This window comes from Mixophyes fleayi, chromosome 1 (assembly GCF_038048845.1).
Source record: "Mixophyes fleayi isolate aMixFle1 chromosome 1, aMixFle1.hap1, whole genome shotgun sequence".
NCBI classification, from domain to species: Eukaryota; Metazoa; Chordata; class Amphibia; order Anura; family Limnodynastidae; genus Mixophyes; species Mixophyes fleayi.
In genome coordinates this window covers 403,352,503-403,376,136 of record NC_134402.1, presented here as the reverse complement: position 1 = coordinate 403,376,136, position 23,634 = coordinate 403,352,503, and the positions used below count along the sequence as shown (strand labels likewise).

The 23,634-nt window shown below is 36.7% G+C and overlaps 1 protein-coding gene across 1 annotated transcript in view; it reads right to left on the bottom strand.

Annotated features, from left to right (window-relative positions):
* FER (FER tyrosine kinase) overlaps nt 1-23,634 on the bottom strand; it is a 177,275-nt gene that overhangs the window by 110,994 nt on the left and 42,647 nt on the right. The window contains exons 11-12 of the mRNA XM_075181517.1: nt 22,957-23,146; nt 842-934 (exon numbers count right to left, since the gene is read on the bottom strand). Coding sequence (XP_075037618.1) covers nt 842-934; nt 22,957-23,146 — 283 coding nt within the window. The remainder of the gene's footprint in view (nt 1-841; nt 935-22,956; nt 23,147-23,634) is intronic.

The following is a 23,634-nucleotide window of genomic DNA, read 5'->3' as shown; positions in this document are numbered from 1 at the left end:
ATCACCTGCGGCTCCCCAGCTCCTTCCTGCTTTACAACCCATCAGTCTTTTCATCTGTTTTATTGCCCATTGACCTCAACCCTTATGCTCTGCTTTGTGCCCCATTGGGATTCAACCATATTCCCAGCTCTATGTCAACATTTGCATCATGTGACCTCTTTCATACCACAGAGGTAGGTCACACAGCACCAGCAGTACACCTGAGATTAGAAGCTGAGAAACATGCAGTCTGCATCCTTTCCCTGTGGGAGAGAGTTACACTATTCCCGCTGCCCGACTTTTACTTCATTAAAGCATGGTCATTTGGGTAGACCCAGTTATGCAATGGATAGCTGTCTATTTTTGGTTGCACTTACACTTCAGAACAGACATTCTATCATGAGGCACATTTAAAACAACAAGCGCTACATATTGACAGATGGAAACCTCTCTGCAGAACTGTATTGAGTTGTGCCTGCTCCACACTTACACCTAACTTTGAAAGTTTGTGGAAAAATCCGGTCCCATTGAATTGCCAGATTTGTTTGCTACAGCTTATAGCATTTGTTTATCTTACAATATAATTAAAAGAATTTTACTAAACATATTATTTTCATTTATATCGAAGAATAAAAATAATGTGCTGCCCTTTTGAAGATGAGAGGGATACACATGCAACTCTTGAGGTGTATCAGGTTGCCCATCGGTGATCTAAGCTATATTCTCTCACTTGTAGAATACTTTGTGGTTCCTGTGTCTTAGAATAAAAGCTGTGACATTGTAAGGAGGGCGGTGTTTCCAGGTGTCCAACAAACAATGGAAATTAAAAGGACATGAAAACCTGCTGAAATTATTAACTTACAGATGAAGATCCAAGCATTGATTTTGGAGATCGTATAATTCCTGCTATGGAATGACGTAAAGTATCCAATTTCGACACCCTTTCTTTTTTGTCCTGAAAAGTAAAAAGAAAATATTATAGCTATACAAAATCAACTTTCTGAAAATATTTTGTGGCTAAAAATGAAAAAGCATTAACAAAGAAAACACCCATACTCAAGGTCACTAAACTGACTGATATAGACTAAGTCCAAGATGGCCCAAATGGTAATTTTTCTTACAGCCCCTGCCTAGCTGCATTACTTTATTACATTCACTCTCTAAATTACATTCTAATTGCTACATACAGTAACAGACAAGTTAACATTAAAAACAAATACTAAGACTCCTACATCATGTTGAAACCTCAGAATTAAATTTTACATAGGAGCAGTTTTCAAGATTATAAACAGACCATGTATTTCATACATATAAAACAAGTTTCTGAAAATAATTTAATTAGAAAACAAACTAATAATGGCTTTTTTAAATGCTTAGCTCAACAATATTCGCATCACACTAATGGAATTGAAAGCATGCCAAGGTATCCTACAAAATCTAAATCCCATTATCTGTTAATTCATTAGTTGGTAATGTTTGTTAACAGGTGTTTTTAAGGCCAGCAGTTATCAACAAAAAATACATAATAGTAAATCACATGCTATTAAATTATAACGTATAAAAGAAAATGTATTGGTCATCACAGTCAAAATATGAATACCTCCCAACATGCGAGTCCCCAGCAGCAGGATAAGACATGTCTCAGTGGGGGCGTAGCCATATCTGGATGTGGACCTGGCCACGTCCCCAGCAGGCTGCTGTAAAGCGCTAGCCTGCCTATTCGCTACCTCCTTTCCCCCCAACATTACCACCCATGGGACAAGCGTAAAAATTCACTTTTGTATGAAGTTCCAGAAGTTAAGACTATAAGTGCACTTGTACTTGGCTCCTACCGAGGCTGACGTAACATACAGCCAGTGTGCTGTTCATAGGCAACACGCTGCTGGCAGGAGGGAGAACACCTGGTGACCCACTGGGTTGGGTGTATTTTTGGAAACATTCTGCGCTTACTCTCAAACTATGGAATTCCATCCAAACCGTATCTTCAGTTTTTGAGTGGAGTTGTCCTTTACACATATGTAGCCCCACTATTGTAACTTGTATATCTGAAGCATTTACTATGGCAATAAAAACATCTCGCAAACACGAAAACAGCTAAATATTCCCAACAGCTGTTGTTTTTAATACACATTATTTCATATACTATTATTGTTGTTGATTTGTAAGGCACCAGTGTGCACTGCACTGTCACACAGTGGGGTAAACAGAGCATAGATAAAACAGTGGCATACTAGGTAAACAAAATAAATACAAAACTTAAAACAAAGAATACGGAGTGTCCTGCTCGGGAGGCAAATTACAATATAGTGAGATTTATTATCAGATTGTATCTCTACTACACTTTCACCGTTTACACGCTTAAAGATGAAACTAGTTTGTTTAGAACCAATAAGTGCTCTGCTAGCCCTATACCCTGCCAATGTTACATACATTTACGTGTGTAAACCCTACTACTGAAACAAGGATACCCGCAGCTTACTGGTTTGTTGGTTGAAAACGCCTAAAAAGGGAAAATATTCAGATTTTTAAGTAGTATTTGATTTTCCATCAATACTTTTATGATCAGGGCAATTTCATTGCTGGATATTTACTCATGACCATACCAAATCTCACAATTTTAGTATGTGTTTATCAAAACCGATAATAAACCTTTTATATATTGCGTTGTGTAGCCAAACAAATTTCAAATAATTTTTGCTATTAGATATTACTAAAATTTCTTTTTCAGGTACATTGACAAAATATGAAAAAACATTTTTCCATGTTTTATATACATTTTTCCATTTTAAATTTAACACAAAATAAAGGAAAAGGAAAAGAGCAGCTTCTAAATTAGATTAATAACCCTAATTGCCACCAATAGCAAAATAGCTTAAGAGAACAGCAACAATTGGTGAAAACTGCAAGAACAGGTAGGAGGGTACAGAATAGTCTGACCACTGTTGCAAATCTGTCACATAATTCTCCCCCTCCTTTGTCACATATGCTCCCCCATACTCCCTGCTGTTGTCACATACACTAATCAGCCAAAACATTAAAACCACCTGCCTGATATTGTGCAGGCCCCCCCTCGTGCCTCCAAAAATGTCTCTGACCAGTGGAGGCCTCCACAAGAACTATGAAGGTGTCTTGTGGTATCTGGCACCAAGACTTCAGCAGCAGATTCTTTAAGTCCTGTAAGCTGTGAAGTGGGACCTCCTTGGCTCTCACCTGTTCTTCCAGCACATCCAACAAACGCTCAATCAGATAGAGATATGGGGAATTTGGAGGCCAAGTCAACACCTTGAACTCTTTGTCATGGTCCTCAAACCTGGCCGTCCACATGATGTAAAAGGAAACTTGATTCATCAGACCAGGCCACCTTCTTCCATGATCTAGTTCTGGAGCTCACGTGCCGATGGTAGGCGTTTTTGTCTGTGGACAGGGTTCAGCATGGGATTGCGTCTACGCAGCAAACTGCAATTCATTGCGTGTTCTATCACAAACAGCATTAACTTTTTCAGTAATCTGTGCTACAGTAGCTCTTCTGTGGGATTGGACCAGACGGGCTAGCCTTTATTACCCCCACACATCAATGAGCCATGGACTCCCATGACCCTGTCGTCGGTTGAAGAGTTGTCCTTTGGTAGGTACTAACCTGTGCATACTGGGAACACACCACAAGACCTGCCGTCATTGACTCAGTCACCATAATTTGGCCCTTGTCAAAATCGTTCAGATCCTTACGCTTGCCCATTTTTCCTGCTTCCAAAACATCAACTTTAAGAACCGATTATTCAATTGCTGCCTAATATATCCCACCCCTTGACAGCTGCCCTTGTAAAATAATCAATGCTGGCCACTTCACTGGTCAGTGGTTTTAATGTTGTGGCTGATCGGTGTATGTAACAAGGGTTGGGAGCATAAGGTGAGCCAGGGTCAGGAGAGACAAATGTATGGAAGGTAAATGTGAATCTCAACTACATGACCATTATGCATTTGGCCACATAATGCGCATTTAACATGAAGTTGAGACTCTTGAGTGGGTGGATGCACATGGCTTATTACAGCCCAGGAACCAAGAAGATATTAAGCTATCAAGTGTTATATACACATAAATGTTCTCAAGACTAATAAGAATCTGTGGGATTATTTGAATATTGCTGTTCAACACTGGAGCCCGATCTGCCATCAAGCAATGTAGCAGAAGAGAATGGGTGGACAGTTAAGTGTCCAGATGTGTAAAACTGACAGAGGTGCAATCAAACTCAATGCTGTAATTGTAGCTTAAGGTGCTTCTACCAAGTATTAAAACAAGAAAGTATACTTAAATAATCAATTATGGTGTATTTCTATTTGCAATTAAGAACAAGTTGAGTTGTTTTATTTGACGACACAGAGTACTGCGTATTGATCAGTGGTAAAAATTCCTGAATAAATACATGTCGATTTCATGATGTAAGAAATTAATTTGTTAAAGACCAAAGGGATGATCACTTTTTATAGCAATTGTATCACCAAAAAAAATGGCATTTCTGAATTAAAACCCTGCATTAAAGGGGTTTTGCTTTGTCTACAAAGCCTAAAAACCACACAAGTAATCATTTAAGGACATTTTAAGACCTCAATTAAGACTGATCATTGCAGAACTTGTCTCATTAAATCCGACAGATCCACCCCCGTACAAACATGCAAAAATGCATTATCCAGTTCTTCTTAGCGTAAAAAAGCTTTTGTTCTGACTCACTGGGAACTGATAAGAGTAGGGCAGGCGCAAATTTTCTTGAGTTATTTATTACATCATCATCATCACCATTTATTTATATAGCGTCACTAATTCCGCAGCGCTGTACATAGAACCCATTCACATCAGTCCCTGCCCCATTGGGGCTTACAGTCTAAATTCCCTAACGCACACACAGAGAGACAAACTAGGGTCAATTTGATAGCAGCCAATTAACCTACTAGTATGTTTTCGGAATGTGGGAGGAAACCGGAGCACCCTGAGGAAACCCAAGCAAACAAGGGGGCAACATACAAACTCCACACATATAAGGACATAGTTGGGAATCAAACTCATGATCCCAGTGCTGTGAGGTACAAGTGCTGACCACTAACCCACCGTGCTGTGTTAATCATGATAAGGGCAAAAAGTGCAAGAAAATAAAAAAGTAATGTTTTCTTACATTACCATATGCTGACATGTATCCATATGATACCCTCAATGCACAGTGCTCATAATATATATTTTTTGTTTGGTTTATTTTTTTACATTTTTCTAAAACAGGCATTGCTACCTTCCGCCACCTCAACAAATATACAAAATTACATGAATCTCCATATAAGTAAAAAAAAAATAATAAAAAAAAAAAAAATACTCCACATGCTTACACAGCAGAAACAGTTCTGAGTGCTCGTCTTGTAACCACTGTCCAATAATTCTTCCTAAGCACAGTTCAAGCCCTTTAGAGCCAAGGAATCTGCAGAAGCATTGAATGTGCTCTCACAATGTGACTCATAAATTCATGTTAATCTTATGACTGCTGCAGGGAACAGGCAGAGCTGAGCACTACGTGCACCAGCTATACTAAAAAGGTTAATACACCAAAGAACCATCCACATACAGATAAATGGTTTAATTTTCATTTATATCTTAATCTGCAAACAAGCTTCCATTACACATTCACTCTTGTAGAGGACCAAAAAGGTCACGCCTACAGACTTATTTCTCCATAACAGAGCATGTCAATTTTAAATGACTCTCTCTCTCCAATAATAAAACAGCTGCCCTAGCTTCGATTTGCAGGTCAAATGTATTTCACTACATTACATGGCTACTTTTAAAGAAAAGAAAAAAACAGCCTCATATCTAACAAGTGCCTGTATGTGACAGCAAAGATTTCTTTACTGGCCAACAAACTTGGAAGCACAAACTAAACCAGGGCTAAATTTTACATATTTTCAAGCCTGGGTATCCTGTTTGAAACCAATTTTTAGGTATGAATTATTAATATATTTCTTTTCAGCAACTTGACTGTTGGCTGACAATATGCTATTACAACGGTTAGGAAGCACTCCTAATAATCGTATTTAAAATGGTGTTGCAGGTTTTTAGCTGATTGCACAAAATTGCTTCGAAAAGAAGGATCACAGAGACACACAAAGTACGGTTCCCTGTACTATAATATAATATAACCTACCACTAATTTGCCACTTTTTTAAAAAATGGGAAAAAAAATCATGTTGTGTAGAAGAGCTAAAATCAAGTTAAATGAAGGGGATGACAAGAAATAAAAATAAAAAAATATTGCGACAGAAAAAACATAAATTATGAAAAACAAAATATACATGAAAATAAAAGAAGAAAACAAAAATCATAAATCAAACACCCCACAGTGGATAATTTTCACAAGTATAGGCTGATCATACATGTCCTAATACCAAAAAAAAATAAAAATACAAGTTTTGATTCTTCACACACCAGTTTTTGAGGTCATTAAATCTTTGCTTTGAAGTATTAATGACTAATGATCATGCATTCCAGTATATCTTTTTCATCGACATATAAAATCACACAATCCATTCTTTCTATGCGATTGCTATTGTCCTTTCAGCTATTGTACTGCTTAGCAATAACACTTATATATCCTGATTAACGGTGGCTGTTCATTCATTGCACTGTGTTTTTTTGTAACTCTTGGCTTCTAAAAGATTGTCGATGTTCACTGTGTCTAATTAAGAGTCATCTTTTAGAGTTATTGGGAGAAATGTTATCCAACTAATAAGAGGACATAATTTAACATGTTGCTTGTAATACATGTAGTACTGGAATAGGAATAGGTTCTCAAAGTTATACTCAATTTAGATTTGATAAGCAATATACAGTCATACTGTACAAGTTCTGTTACAGAAAATTTACATTAAACTATCTTACCCAAAACTTAGGCTACTAGTGCTTTAAAAGGGATTCATTAGATGTACTGATATTTCTATAACAAGTGTTGAGGATTAACACATTCTACAACTAAAATGCTAATTACAGTACAGCAATCTACATCAAAATATTTAAAGAATGCAAGGATTTTCTCTGAAGAGGACATTCACACATTGAAAATGAATACCAAGTCGCATGGAATATAGTAAATGCAGGTTTAAATGTAAACTTAAAACAAATATATTAAATTACTTACTGCAAAAGTCTGTGGAAGTCGAATAATTGGATGAAGTCATTTTAAATTAATATATATCAATTGTAACAGTTTTACGTGCGATTGCAATTAGTACGCTACGATATACCAGGTTTTATTACTCAATCACATAGGTAAACAAAGCAAATATACTTACATTCACACCTACATTTGTAAATAGTTCACTTTTAGTAAAGCTTCCAATTCTTTTATTATTAAAACTTAGAGATTTATTACATAAAGGTAAACCTGCATTAAAGATATTTATGGTTCAGGTCAGTAGAAATGTATGGCATTTGGTCTTATATTAATTCACATTTCACCAGCAGGAATACAGTATCATCAGAGAAGCGATCGCACATTACGGTCACTGGATATGATTAGTATAAAATTAATTCTCAAAAATACTTTGTCAGGGGGTTAGTTTAAACTGGAATTTTGGGGGTTCCCTGAGGCAAGACACATACACAGCTGTTGGAGTGAGTTGCCCGCACCTTTGGAGAAGCATGGTTGTACTAGACTAAACTGAACCCTGAACCAATGAAGAATGTTTTAGTGTTCTCTTTTAACACAAACTGTATATAAACAGGCGCTGGTCCAGTAACTCTCTCTCACAAAGCAGACTTCAGGATTGAAGAGCAGTTACTGGATCCTGAACGCAACGCATTATATCCGTTATACTTTCTTGCATTTTGTTATATTTTGCTATTTAATATCTTTGAGTGTTGGAACCACATTGATCGCAATGGACAATCTTTATTGGTAACGATAGTTACTGACTTAAGTCTAAAACACTTTTTTTTTTTTTTTTAACTTGTTGGTGGATCGAATAGCAATTTATTAAAGTAACTGTTTTCATTCACACTACATAAAAATGGCTTTGCTTGTTTCAGGTGGAGCTTCAGGTAACAGAACTGGTTTGCCCACTATGGGCGAGCTCAGTATTAAACTGTAAATGGCAATCTTTAAGAATCTAAATGGTGAAAGCAAAGACTTAGTGGTAATCCAAAAGGAGAAACAAACATTTCATAACACTTCCATAGAGTACATGTGAGTGCTCTATAGAAGAGTACATAGGTAACAGGTACTTGTAGCTGAGCAGATATGTGATTGATAAAAGATATTTATATTGGTTATAACAAACTATTAACTCTATTTCAAGTCTGCTCTAGGAAGAGGCTTATTTTCTATTTGAATTTAAAAAAAATCTGATATAAACTAAGCAGTGGGCATTGTATTTTAACATTTACAAATGTGCATACTAACAAAACTATATCTGGTTAATTTATGTGAAAATATAAGAAAGTGAAACTGAGGAATTGATTATATAACACTAACGCTTTCAACTGATCAGACGCATGAAAAAGATACTTCTATTAGCCATAAAAGGCTGTTACATCCATTTCAAGTCTGTTGTTGTAGTTAGCAAGTCCAGTTTATTTCTGAAGCTGACTTACAGGGGTTAACATTGTATTTTAATGTAAACAAAAGCCCACTAGACAGTAAGCGGCGGATGTTGCATTTAAACACTACAGCTACATATATCTACAGACAATACATGGAATTGGATAATTCAGTTTTAAAATATGTTTACTTTCACATTAAATATATGAATTTTAGTTATAAAAATGTGTGTTCGCTATACACAGTAACACCATTTCTCAGGTGGCTACTGATTAATCAGGTAGTGCAGGAAATACCTTCATGGAAAGTGTGTACATATATAATCTCATTGTAGTACCACCATTCTCAGATGTGTACACTGTAACCTAAGAGCTTTTATCTCCTGTAATGTACATGGATGAGACTTAACATATGCTTTGAAGGTAAAAGGAACACTATGAATAGAAGCGGGTCAGGAACATAGGCGCTATATAGCTCATTGGCAAATACTTGCACTTTATCAATACGGTCACTGTTATCATCACTCACCACCTATACAATTAAAGGACACTCAACAACAAACAGAATTACAACTTGATTAGTTTGACTGTTGCCTAATGGAAATTACTGTGACTCTGGCAGGGTACTGCTAAGAGGGTTTGTCACCAGAACAATTATACGGGCTATAGGAGCTTAATGCTGCAATGGGACTTTTAGTTCCTAATCTTCTATGTGATTGACTCTTTGTCTTCAGTGTAGCAGTGGACCCTTGTTGTATACTTGAAGGTGGGGTGTGCCTCAGTACGATTGTACCTGCACCTAGTGTGTTTCAGTGTTGCAAAATATTCTTGAAACATCTTAGAGTATTTAATGTTGTTTAAATAAGTGCATTATATTCAGTCAATCCCATATGTGAATGTCCCCTATTTTACTATATTATATATATATATATATATATATATATATATATATATATATATATATATATATATATATATATATATATATATATATATATATATATATACACACACACACACACACACACATACACACACAATTTTATAGGCTCATACACTTTTCATTACGTTTGAAAAAAAAAACAAAAAAAAACTTCATTGACAAACTGATATGAACAATATTAGTTACATTTTCCATTGGTATCAGATTATTGTCTGTTGCATTCTAATTTGGTTTAAAATTATGTCACATTTTACTCACACTTCTAAAATAGAGCTTTTTATTAGTGTGTAGCAAAATGCTTTTCTGGGGTATGGGCAGCAATTTAACTTCCATTTTGATAAGGTACAAAGATTTTTTCTTTTTCTTTTACAGTCCTTGAATGTCGGTCACAACATTCTTGAGAAGCAGAAGATTAAAGTCAGAAGGCACACGCTGTGAAAGTCAATGAGTATAAGTCATGGAGGAGAAGATGAGATCAAAAACAAAAAAAAGTTTCATTAAATCAATTCAAGAAGAACAGTTAACCTAGCACAGGCCTGTGGAAATGATACTTCTCAGAACAGACTTGTCACCTTTTAAACATATATTCATAATCAGAATTCACTGAACAAAGAAGTAAAAGCTCTCTGAATCTTTATCAAAGAATCTTTCTGCTGCAAGTTACTTATTTATTTTAAATTGTAAGGCAACATAGAACCCGCCTACAATACGGAAGATATTTGCAATCTTTCACGTCCCAGGCAATGTGTTTATAAGTGAGAAAGAAGAGATGGCAGGTAAATGGGAATTAACAAAATTATTCAACATTGGAGTGCACAGGTATGTGAGGGAAGGGGGTGGTGAGAGGAAGATCGGCAGGAGAGAGGGCAACAAGGAGTAAGACAGTGCGAGAGGGGCGACGGGGAAAATACACACCACACAAAACTATTATTTCGAAGGCACCAAGACCCCCTCACTTTTATTTCAGCATAATTATTTTCCCAATCCAGGAAACAAGTCTTATAATTATTGTATATATAGTGCCAAACTATATTATACAGAGAATCAAGCAATGAGATGAGATGTATCCTAATACCTACAATATCACTGAAGTGCATTTGACAAAATAGCAGAAAGGGAAACTGGTGCAAGGTAAAAGTGTAAATTAGGGAGAAAAATGATTTTAATTCAGTACAATTTGACATCAGGTATCCAACACCATCTTTTCACAAACAGGCCACGTACACACTGGTATGTGCAATGTATCCAACACATTATAAAAGATAATCGTGTTACAACGCAAATAATATGCACATACACCGCACTGCATTCACAGGTTTTCAAATGCATTCAATACGTGTTTTTGTTTTATTTGTTTTTTTTACATCTGATTCAGTGACACAACAGGATGCACTGAAATGTAACAAGTCTAAAAACAAAAATCTCACCAAAGTACATATACTTATTAAACACAAATATAAATGGCCTCATTTCGCTACATTATTTTTATTTTCACAGCCTTTTGCATGCTCTAAACATTAGATATGCAGAATTTTAATGCTAGTGCACCTAACAATAAAGGCTGATTCCAGCCTTTAAAAACTTTAATGCTACTTTCATTGCAACTTACTAAAACTTCTAAAACATACTATAACCCTGTAGACTTGATTAGTATTCAAGTAACAGGTACAAAATAGCACCTGCAACTGCAAATAGAGTTTTGCATAGTTGAAGGAGCAGAAGCAGCTGCTTTTTTGGATCCTTGGTCTGGCTGCAATAAATAGATGTTGGGTTGCAGACAGAATGGCTAACACACAGAGTTAGACATGTGTTGGTTTTGTTGCGTAAAATATGTACTTCTGTACTGCACATGCGCAACAAAACTGCATACACATACAATACATCCATATGCAGGTTTGGTAGCTTGTACTTAAAACATCTTACCAGAAGAGGTTTAACTAAGGAATAAAGTGGCGGGTCAGCCAGTAAGGATACAGCAAGGCATGCTCACCTATTTAGAACTGAGGTAGACAGTTATGCATCCACAATAATAAATTATGCCACAATAATTACTTCATAGCTACATTCATACTGCTAATAAACAAACACCAGCAAGGCGAACATGTGACTTGTGAGAAGATAAGTATTTTATCGAGACAACACTCCGGTGGTTTTTCTGTTCACCACGGACTCGCACACATACAAAAACACATCCCATTAGAAGTTGTTGTATTTCTTTCTTTTGTTTGATTGTTTTTTTAGCAAAAAGCATGTGGAATATATTGCCAACCTGGTTCAATAGCGTGAACTGTTCTCTTGTTGGCAGGCTACTTATTAATGTAACTTATGTTACCTCATTCTTGCATTGCTGGTGTCTTGACCCACGCCCGTGCAGTTCCACAATAGATTTTAAACATGTACATTTAGCAAAATGCTTGCGTTTCACTGGATATTGTTTTAAAATTTGGTATATTCTATTACCCTTGATGATCCTGCGGCAATGTTCACAATTAAAGAACACAGGAGAGGCACCAAAATTAAGCAGACATACCCTTGTATCTCACAGAGGCAACTATTTATTAAAACATCTCCACCCTTTCTAACCTTCCTTTCTCAGATATGGTACCATGAAGCACAGGTTTCCTGCCTCTCACTAGTTGGCTATATGGACCTTTTATGAGGGGCCTGTTTGAAGGTGACAGAACGCGAATATCTTAAGGGTGTGTGTGTAGAAATAAAAACAGCACTAATTCCACTATTCTATTTACTCTAATTTGTACACAGAACCCAGATAAATAGTGTAAGATGATATTCTAACATAATATAATGTGTAAGCCATATGATCCATTGACAAAAAAGCTTTGCCACTACCATACCATGCCAAAAATACTGAATGTACTCAACACTTTCCAAACAGATTCCAATTGGGGAATAATGAGCCGAACTACTACAACTACAACAAACTACTACAACTACTACACCAGTCTGCCAGGTACATTGTAAAGATATATTTTCAATCTATTTTTTTGCAGAAAATTGTCCATTTAGCCTTAAACTGAATCCTAACCAGATAACTGCACTATGAGGACAATAATTGGATTTTCTAAAGTCTGTCATTTTACTGCAGTTTTAATTTACAGGTTTTTTTTCATACTCTATTACCAGAACAAGCCAGTGGCATGAATGGAAATTAAGGGACAGATGTCCAGTAAAAAGGAAAAATATTGTACTGAATAATATATAATTTAGAGAAAGCAATTATATTATGCATGTGTGAATCTGATTGATTTGACATACAGGGGAAATGTATAATTAAATGATGACACAGCTACAGTCTTGTTTGCTTTCAAGTGTTACCTTATTGTCAGTCAACCTTAAGAAGAGTAATAAATCCAACAGCAAAAGCCTCTACGGTACTTAAAGGGATACAGAAAAACTTTAGTCGCCTCAAAACACTAAATCTTCAGTACTATTTTTTTATTTTTTTTTTAGCACCTGTAACCCGTTAGGTATAATACATTGACACATGTATTGTGTGTATGTGTTTAAAACATTTCTATGTGAATAACATTTATCTATTGAATTGTTTATTCAGTTAATAGAAAGTCGCATACATAGTAAATTGGGGTTCCATGTACAATTGATGTATATATATATTTATTTGTATAAAAAAGATTTAAGTATTTGGAAAATCGATATTATCTATTAGCACTTATTCTTTCTTACAGTACATAATAGGATATGTATTACATAAACATTGATTTCAATTTTTCTAAGGTATTTTCAAAACTAAATTATTCCTTTTTTGTTTGCCTGATCACATTTTATATATCGCTTTCCTTCATTACTGTAATTGGGATCTACATTGATCAAACTATTTGACTACTATTCAAAATGTTTCTACAGGAGTCTATTCGATATTTAGCTCTGTTGTTGAGTTTTGATTTTCAGTAAGCTTCTTCAGGTTTCACTAGTAAATAATCGTAGATGTTAAGTTATCGAGTGCAGTATTCTTAAGTTGATCTTGATAAACTTGCTCTATGAGCAGCTCTTTCATTATTATGGATTTCTCTATGAAGTCTGTTAACCAAGTTTCTATTGAGTAGCCTGAAACACATATTTTACAGCCATTGCCAGAAATGACTACAATCATAAAAAACAATGTCTTTCTTCATGTTTTGGTCTTGATCTTGTTTTCAAATAGTGTATTTCAAATACAATATGCAAAAGGTTTAACAGTGTGAATAAATCCTGGAGTAAAATTTCAATTGAACATTATTACGGATACATAGAACATATATACCTGCTAAATTGGGAATTTACCAAAGGGCTTATTTAGGTAAACGCAACAAATCTGCTTGACACATAATGCAGACATAATTTTCTGTTGTTCCTGTCCGTGCCATGTATTTCATTGCTGTGTAAGCAGTTCTCTATCCTACACAGTGCATTTTAGAGAATGAACCTGCATTTTTGTTCTGAATAATTCATTTATACTTAATTTTAACATTTTATTTGACTTTATCAAGTCCATAGTATTAATGTAAGAAGATGATCTCAGGATTTAGAATTGCATGTTTTCTAAGGGATTTAAATAAGAATACACTTCAGAGTAGTTGTTTGAGAAAGTTAAAGAAAAAAACAGATGAATTTAATCAAAGGAAAAACAAGTACAGTGCGTCAAAAAATCTTACAAAGATAACAAATATATATAAGTCTTCCAGCGAATTGCTTAAGGCTAATAAAATATACATTTCAGAGAGAATACTTTAATCAATCACATACGTTGGAGAACTAGATAGATATACACTTTATTTAGTATAAGACGTTAAAAGAAACTGTTATGAGTGGAGTTCTTTCCATCAAACAACTATGATGACTTCACGCTGATTGGATTGATTTGAGTAATACTCTGCTGTGCCTTGGAGTAATAAAGCTCCAAGAAAGATCTAATTCAAGTTTGAATAAAGTTCCAGTTTCTAACACTGATCGCTTGATTGCAGGTATTGTATGATTTATAGCGCGTATATGTAAGGAAGGGAAAAAATCTGGGCAACTTATCTCAGCAAACATCAGGAAATATTGAGTTCTCCTCAGTAGACTCCCGAGCAAAAACAGCAGTTACTAGAAAAATGTAGCCTATGGGATGAAAATTCCTATCAATCAGGTCTGACCAGAGACCAGATGTTGCAGTTGCATTCTGTGAACTTATCATGGGAGTCCAGCTTCTAAAGATGAAAATTCAGAGATCCCATTTAGCAAAGGTTCTAAAGTTCTGCATCAGCCTAAGGGCTTGTATTCAAGGTTGTTTGTAGAATTATCTGTGGTACATTTCCCTGTTTTCACATAAAGGCAAATTAAGCTCATTATGAGGATTGCAGTATCAGTATAGATATCAAACATTGGCGGGACCATGAACGCTACACATTTGTGGTCTCCACTGCAATGGATATCCTTACCAAGACCAACACTGACAATGTGGTCCTCACAGCAATCAATCAATTACTATTTTGAGTAATGCTACCACTCATTTCAGCTTTGATGAATACTGCACTGAGTGGTGTAATGTGCATGGCTCTATAAACATCCTGTGACTGTGCAATCAAAATCATCACACTTCAGGTTGGCTGACTGTTTCCTCATCCACTTCCACTGAATGTACCATTATCCAACTGTCTGGTCATTCATTTTAAAGGGCTTTTTCAATATTGAAATATATTATTATATGTTAAGTTATAATAACAAAAAAGATTGAGTATATCTGACCTTGAGAGATTATTTACCACAGAGTACTGGTCGCGTGAGTACCCAATAATGCGTGAGGATCATGAGATGTTGGTCGTGTGGTTTAAGACCAAAATCAGTACAGGAGGTGAAACATGAGCAATGAAGGTACAGAAGCACATGCAAAACAGTAATGATAAGGTAATACGATAATACACGGTAATGACAGTAATTGCAAGGACGCTAATGACAATAATGGCAATAACAGTAGCAATAATAGTAATAGTGGTGTTGTGGGCAGATGAGGCAGTGTGATGTCACTGCTAGAGGGCAGACTGACGTGAGCTGTTGGTCGTATAGTTACTGACCACAATTGATAAGGGTGATGAGACAGGAGTAATGATATAGCAAAATCGGAAGGCAAAGTAGAATAAGCCCAGCGCAATCACCGGTGGGTGTTATAGATGTAGATCTTGATGTCCTCGGTGTGTGTATAGCGATATTATGCAATTACCTGGGTACTGTGGTTAGTTCGCTCATAATGCCATAATTTGAGGATGCTGCAGCTCCCAGATCGGGTCTCCGTGTTTTTAGTATCCAGATGCATGCATCTGGCTGCTGCTCGCGGTGGAGTGGTGGACTATGCCGTCGTGTGTGATGTGGTGCCCCTGTGTAAGCGAAATGCACTCCGTGACGGGTTTCGTCGATATGTACTGGCGCTGCAGGCCGCGCGTGCGCGGTATCCAATGCTCGGAGGAAAAAGTGAATCTACATAGTGAAGTACTGTATGGCGATTTATTTGAAATATCAAAAAACACACTTGCAACGATGTGCTGGAAAAAAGGCAGATACAGCTGGTACAATAGGAGTGTGTGTCTCAGCTCCAACGCGTTTCCTCTAGGACTTTTTATTTTCTGTCATTTTTTTTTTACAAATGGTAGACAGCAGCAGTATTCAACCCTTTCACGCACTGCAACTGCTACCCATTAAATTTAATCATTTAATATTTAAATATTAGCTGCATAGTGTCAGCAATGAATTCCGGTGACAAAACTAAGCATGCATGGGGGGGGGCAGGCCACATAAACTGTCTACAATAAAGCCACAAACGTGGGCCTTTTTGTGGCCCCAGCATGAGGAAGAAGAAGGAAGACAAACAAGAAAATGGATTACCCACTAAAAGGGTATTATTGTTTTTCTTTTAGATGGGTGTTCCTAAGCTTGCAAACAATGTGCTAAATCTGGCCACAAAGTTACAACTTTGTCATGTCTAAATAATACATTGGGGGAAAACACTATTAAATGAGTAAGTTTAAAAACTACACATTAATAGTCCCTTTTCTTACAAATCTTGCTCTGAAGAACAGTGGAGGGAAGACCATAATATGCATAAAACTAATAGATCAGTCACTGGAGGCCCTAATGGCAATTATAATAATTTGCATTTGGTTACCACAGATCTGACAGCAATTGTGTAACATTCAAGTTACATGTAAAGATGCTCATTTAAATACAGCACTTCTTCTTTAGCAAAATCAAAGTCATTGCTGTCTGTTATTAGCCAATCTGTTGCTCAAATAGCACGCTACAGTATTGTCAAATAGCCTTATTTTCAGCAATACTCAAACACCATTCATTGAAACAGGTTTGCTAACTCTATGCATGGTCTATGTTAATCTGATATCATACTGAAATGCTCCTCGTTCTATTACAGAAAAATAAAACATTTTCAGTGCAGAGCAGTGCTAGGGACCACATCATATCATGTACCCAGCAGGAGCGCACCCCGGGGGGAGGGAGTCCAGCCACATCAAGCACACAGTGCCCCAGGCAGAGTCCAGCCTAGGGCACTGTGTGCTTGATGTGGCTGGACTCTGCTCCTGGGACCAGCCACTTTGCAGCTTGTGTGCAGAAAGCTTCTGTCTGCACTGTTCACAGCTTTCTCACCCCAGCTGTGTATCCCCACCCCTCTGTCTCCCACTGCCAGCATGTCTGGTGTGTGCAGCAGCAGGACACAACATACAGCACTAGATGAAGAAGGTGAGTGTAAGCGAGTAAGTGAGCAAGTAGGAGGGGAGGGGGGGTTCTCATGTAACTGTGCTTTCAAAGTAAATGCAGGGATTTTAAAAAAAAAAGTACAAATAGTTCTTTTGTAAACATAGGTTTGGAGGGGCGTTTAATATAAGTGTGGTGGAGGGGGAAAATTCTAATGTAAGTGTGCTGGGTGTAAGTTTTTTTTTTTTTACCATTAATTGGCATATTTGGTGTGGAGAATAGGCACAGTACCTATAAGAGGATGTGGTTCCTACACCATACCATGACAAAGTTGTTTGAAAACATGAAACAACTGTAGGTAATAATGCTCAATATCTACTGGTTATACAGTATATCTACATTTTTATAGAAATTGCTTAGGCTGGATAGCTGTTCATGCGTTTACAACAAGAAAATTGCTCTAATTAGATCAATAAAAGAAAACCCTGTTATGTGATTACTTCATTACGCTTCATAATATCTTTCTCTGTCTGCTGCTCCTACCTATCTTTTGCACATCACCCCACCCTGGCTATCTGCAGATGCCTGGTATTCTCAGTGTATATGGAGTAATCCCTCTGTATGGATCACCATGTTTACACAGGGAGGATTTGGACCGTAAACCTGGTGAAGTAAAGGGCTGTAATGAGTTTATATATTATAGATACATTTCTCCCATTCTCAGGATCAATTTAAAATAATAAAAATCCACAGATGGAGTTAGCATTTGGGGAAAAGCTCCAAAAAGTTAATCATTTTGGTGTGTAATAAATAGGTCCTCTTTGCAATCCCCATTGAGAAAAATGGGGGGTCCTCATGTAAGTGTGCTTTTAATGTAAGTGGGGGGATTTAAAGTACAATAGTTCCTTTGTAAAAATAGGCTTGGAGGGGCTTTTAATATAAGTGTGGGGGAGTGGGGGAAAAGGATTTTAGTGTAAGAGTAGGGAGTGATTTTATATGATGTGGGTGGGGTGTGAAGTTTGTGGGTTAATGGGTCTTTTTATCGAACGTGAATGCCATCAATTTACTGTCTGGGTTGGCGGCTGGGAGGCCTAATTATTAACCGTGGGTGCTTTTGATTTAATATCAGGCTTCTTTGGGGGAGGGAGCCTATGTTTTCACTCACTGCTGGGATTTCAATATCAGGTACCTGTCCTTTTTCCAAACAGGGACTCAACATTCCAGGATCCAGACAAGTGATGCGCTTAGGACATGAGCAGCAGCAACAAGCAGTGAAAGCAGCAAGAACAGATAGGAGAGAGTAGGACAGTCTGACAACTGTCCTGATTCTGATGGGTCAATCCTGAATTTAGGGACCGATACACTAAGTTAGGACTTTGACCCTACTGTATGGACAGTTGGGGAGGTATGTCCAGCTTCACACAGATCTGCTCGTGAAGGGGGAACTGCATGCACTACTGTTAAGCATTGCCCGTGTATATGGATAGGAAGAGCTGGAGAGCAGCCAATCACTGTTTAAAATTATAGCCACACCCCCATGCATGCTGGCCATGCCCACTGGTGGTGTAGCATGGAAACCCCCCTCTATAAATCCTGCATTTGCCCCTAATCAGGGTAAGTAAAACTCGGGGTTATATATAAACATGTTATACTGCACTGTTTTAGATTTGGGAGGAGCTCTTCTTTAAGGTAAATTAGAAATTGTTTACATTTAAGTTAACAGAAGAAGGGCCACGTACATACTATCAAAGACAAAGCTGAACATTTAAAATGTAGATGATGTGTATGTAATACATTAACCAAAACATTTTTAGTCGTTTCTGGAGTCTTTACTATTTAATAGTAAAATTGCATTAATGAAATGTCCATGTTCTTATGAATTATATTTTGCCAACATGGATTTACATTACCTCATAAAACATTACTATGTTTCCACCATCAGTAATCATCTCATAACAGATGGACAATTTCCCTCATTTTCCTACAAATATTCTGCACTCTCTTCTCGCATTACCTTCCACTCAACAGTACCAGTGCATTTATTTCAATGAGACGGCCGTCTCCTTGTCTTGTGGAGGTGTAATAACCAGTGCTTATAACACCGTTATTAGTCTCCCTCAGTGACATGACCCATTTCAGATCACATAGGGGAAAAAAATTATATTCATCTGAAAAATATACAATATAGCTTTGTACATTGCATTGTAAATGTAATTTTAATGACATTGGAAGATACTATTATGATGAGTGGTTTAAAACAATTAGCAAGATAGTCTCTGAGAAAAAATGCATAAAAAGCAGCAGATTTCTGATCTCCCCACTAAACCCAAAAAGATCTGAAGCACGAAGGTAAAATATTGTGTACCGTGGTAACCAGACATTAAACACTTCATTACTGACAACTGAAGCCCTTGTCACATCTATAGGACAGTGTTCTAACATGATCGAACGCAGGACAACAAAACGAGACTGCAGTGTACGAATCAACCATTCCACACAGTGCATTTGGGCTAAGCCGACAGTCATTGTCTGTGTTTAAAGATGTACCGCCCTCCTAATATAGCAACCTGCTACAGAGAGTGTGATGGACATATTTAATAAAGTATAATCTCTCTATCAGGGGCTGGCTGAGGTGGGGGGCCAGGCCGATCCCATAGCGAGCTTCTTGCTTCCCTTCCCCTTTTAAAATGTTCCTAATAGGCTGCTGAGGCCCCCTCAGGGCTAAAACTTGCCAGCTTGCCCCTGCCCTTTATTACAGGTATATATTATTCAGCTTATTATATTATTCAGTCTTTGATCTACTGGATTTTCATGCTCTTTATACTTAAGAGTTATTTTAACAATTCTAAGTCAATAGTAAACTATATTAACCTTGATAATAAATACTTTGTGAGGGAGGGTTACTGTACAACACCATAATCAACCGATGACCTAAGGTAGGGACTGTGTAGACCTACATGACTGTCAGATCAGTGGCAGAATGAGGACAATCCATTCCCAATAGTCTACAGCAATCAAATCCTTAATAATGACAATGACGAGTAAGAGAACAATCACAGAATTAGATAAAGCCGCAGGAATTAACAGGAGAGATAAATTGGTTTCAATGACAGCTGTGAAGGAATAAGTGAGTGATAAAAACAATGAACTGTATAAATATGAACTGGAATGGATTTCAAAAACCACATTACTGACTGATTACTTTCACATTGGGAATGGATTGTCATCATTCTGCCACTGATCTGACAGTCATGTAGGTGGCTGCATATAAAGGTGATTGATAGAATATCAACACTGGGCAATATAAAAGGTCCAGATTACATTAATTTGCCAGTTGACAAATGGTCCAGACAATCGTTTGTGGTGACAGTTTTCTTTTTGACAAACATTTAAGAAAGAAGCTGGTGAGCGTCTTAAGATGATTACAACCTGGACATTCTATTTCTTTGCATTGCTTTTTATCCTTCTTCCCTACAGCAGCGCTCAAAGACAGTTTTTTAAATCTTCTCTTTTTACAACCAGTATAACACAGATGAAATGAAAGTGAAGTCAAGTGAAGAGGTAAAAGGGAGAGATGAAAGCTGCCACTAGCCAGGAAAGGCAGGAATATTACAACCACCCGATGCAGAGATATAGGAAGGGAGAAGAACAAAAATATGCTGAGGGTACAATATGTGGTTCAGCAGAAATCAATGTTCATTTTCAGCCCACTAGTGCTTATTACACATTTCTTTTAATTTTATTATTGTAACATTTATGTTTCTAAATGCAAATATTTAGAAGATTACAAACAAAAAAGGACATTTGTCTCAGCCATTGCCAACTACAAAAGTTACATTTCAAAAGCCCAATGACTTGCAATGGTTTATACTAAGAGTATAATGCAATACCCTTTTTGAATTATAGTTAAAAAGACAAAAAGCTCAACCAAAACAAATGAGGCCCAGCACAGTATTATTGTTATGTTGTCATCATATTGTCCAGAACTGTTCAGAGAATAACCATCCACATCCCTGACCCCTTGGAAAGGAGTCTAAAATCTCCACCACACAAGCTCACGCAGGGGTCTAGTATGAAATTAACACATGTGACCTATTAATCTGGGATAAGGCAATACCTTCAAGTTGTTCACAAGCAGCAGTACAAAATATGTTCACATCATTTAAAGATTACATTAACAAAAAAAAAACAAAGATTAACGTAAAGCAAGTACCACATTTTATAATATATATATATATATATATATATATATATATATATATATATATATATATATTATATAATATATTTATTTACGTATGCACGCTACCAGCGCAGAGAATAGGATATCCTTACATAGAGCTCCACCTAGTGGTAAAGGATCAGATGCCTCACACAAAAACACCAAGGTTGTCTGAACCAACACAGGTTGAGGATTTTTTTTTTTGTAAAATACTTGTTAGAAATATGAGATCAAAAATTATTTTGATTGATGGGACAGTGCATATGTCAAAGACAGGAAGACTTAAATGAAAAAAAAAATACACTTTTGACAACACATATGAAAATTGCAAACCATTGCACAAAACAATGAATACATTTAAAGGCGTCACCTTTAAACATTAGAAATTTAACAAAGAAAAATGAAACTGCATTACAATATCATGCCTTGCTGGCCTGTTCCTAGTATTTGAAACAATAGTGGATTTATCTTCTTTATATGGACTATATGACCAGTGCTGAGCTATTTTTGAAATGAGTGCACCTTCCCTTTGAGATATAGACACACACACACCTATTGAAGGACCTCTGTGTTTTTAAACAGTAGATATAGGTCTAATTTGGACAATATGCAGTCATGCAGCAAAACCCACTTAAAGCTGCACTCCATGAAAAAAAATGGTGTGCTTTTTTTTTTTATGTAAATAACTTTAGAAGGCTATAAAAACAAAAAGTTAGCAATTACCATTTTCTTTTGTTTGTTTCTGCAGGCTGTTATTATGCATTTATGATTCTTCAAAGTTTCCATAGTCATGTGACTACCATAGAAACCAGAGTCACATGACACATGATGCAGTGAGCAGAGAGGTTTTGGAGTACCCCTCCAAGCTCAATCTGCTCTGTGGACTGTAAAATCCCCCCTCCTTTACCAATGACACGTTGAGAGAAGAACATCTGTGTGTTTGTGTGACTAACAGAAATACATATTTGTAATTTCAGAGAGATTTTGAAAAGGAAATAATGACTTGCATGAGGACAACAGTAAAGAAAAAGTATTATCAGATGCATACTTAAAAGATTGTTACTTTGCTGCTTAAAATTAAAAAAAAGGTTATGTGGGATTGCTGCTTTAATATAGAAAGCTAAATCCTTTCTGGTGGCTAGTACAATTCACTGCAGAGGACTATAAAGTAACTTGTTTGCCAATCAATTTTGCTATCTAGCAACCACAATTTGCCCTTTCCAGGTAACATGTATGAAAAAGGATGCCTTTCTGGTGGCTAGTTTACAAAACTGAGGCACATGTGGAGTAAAGCTAAAAAATAAAAGGACTAGTTTTTATCAATATTTAACAAGCAAAGAGCACAAACCCCAATGCATAGCATCTACAGCAATGCTCACAGCAACAGATACACAGGGTGCCATATAATAAAAAAGCTATTTGGTTAATGTGGTTAATATTAGTGATTCAATCCACAAGACTACTTGTAGCCATGTAACTTTCTTCAGTATTTCTACAGGAGTTAAAAAAAATAAAAAAATAAAAAATGTCCCAGAATAAACTCACCATAGAAGTTACAGATCTGGCGTCTTCTTCATAATTTACTACAGGGGGAGGTTCCTTCCCTTCATTCTCCTGAACCTTCTGATCCAGCAGCTCTTTCTGGGCAGATAATTTTGCTTCTGTACATTTGAGGTGTTGAATTGTCTGCTTCAGCTCTTCCAGCGCCTGTCTGCGACTCAGCAAAAGCACAATACTGAAGAAAGGAAAACACAGCTCTTACTACTGGAGACTAAGTTACATAATGTGCTATATCCAGCAGTCCTGTCCTTTTCATTTACCAAGAGTGACACCATGACATTGCAGAAAACAAGTCTATACAGAGGAGAGGAAATCTTTTACTATTATAAACAAAGTATTTACTCTTATACAGAGAAAGAAAACATCTAAAACCATTCTTCTGAATAGACAGCAAACGAACAGCTACAGCAACAACCTGTATGCCCATACAGACATAAACTTTGTCTAAACACAAATAAACTAACCAACAAGAGGAGAATGATTAGCAATTATGATAAGATATAACCCAATGTACAAATGGTTTTGTCTGTATATAGCTTTCCAAAACATTAGAAAATGTATTTAACCAGAGCCGTAACTAGGGTGGTGCGGGCAGTGCCGTCGCCCAGGGCGCAAGCCCAAGGGGGCGCAGCAGCCGCCCGCTACCTTCCCCAGACCGCCGGC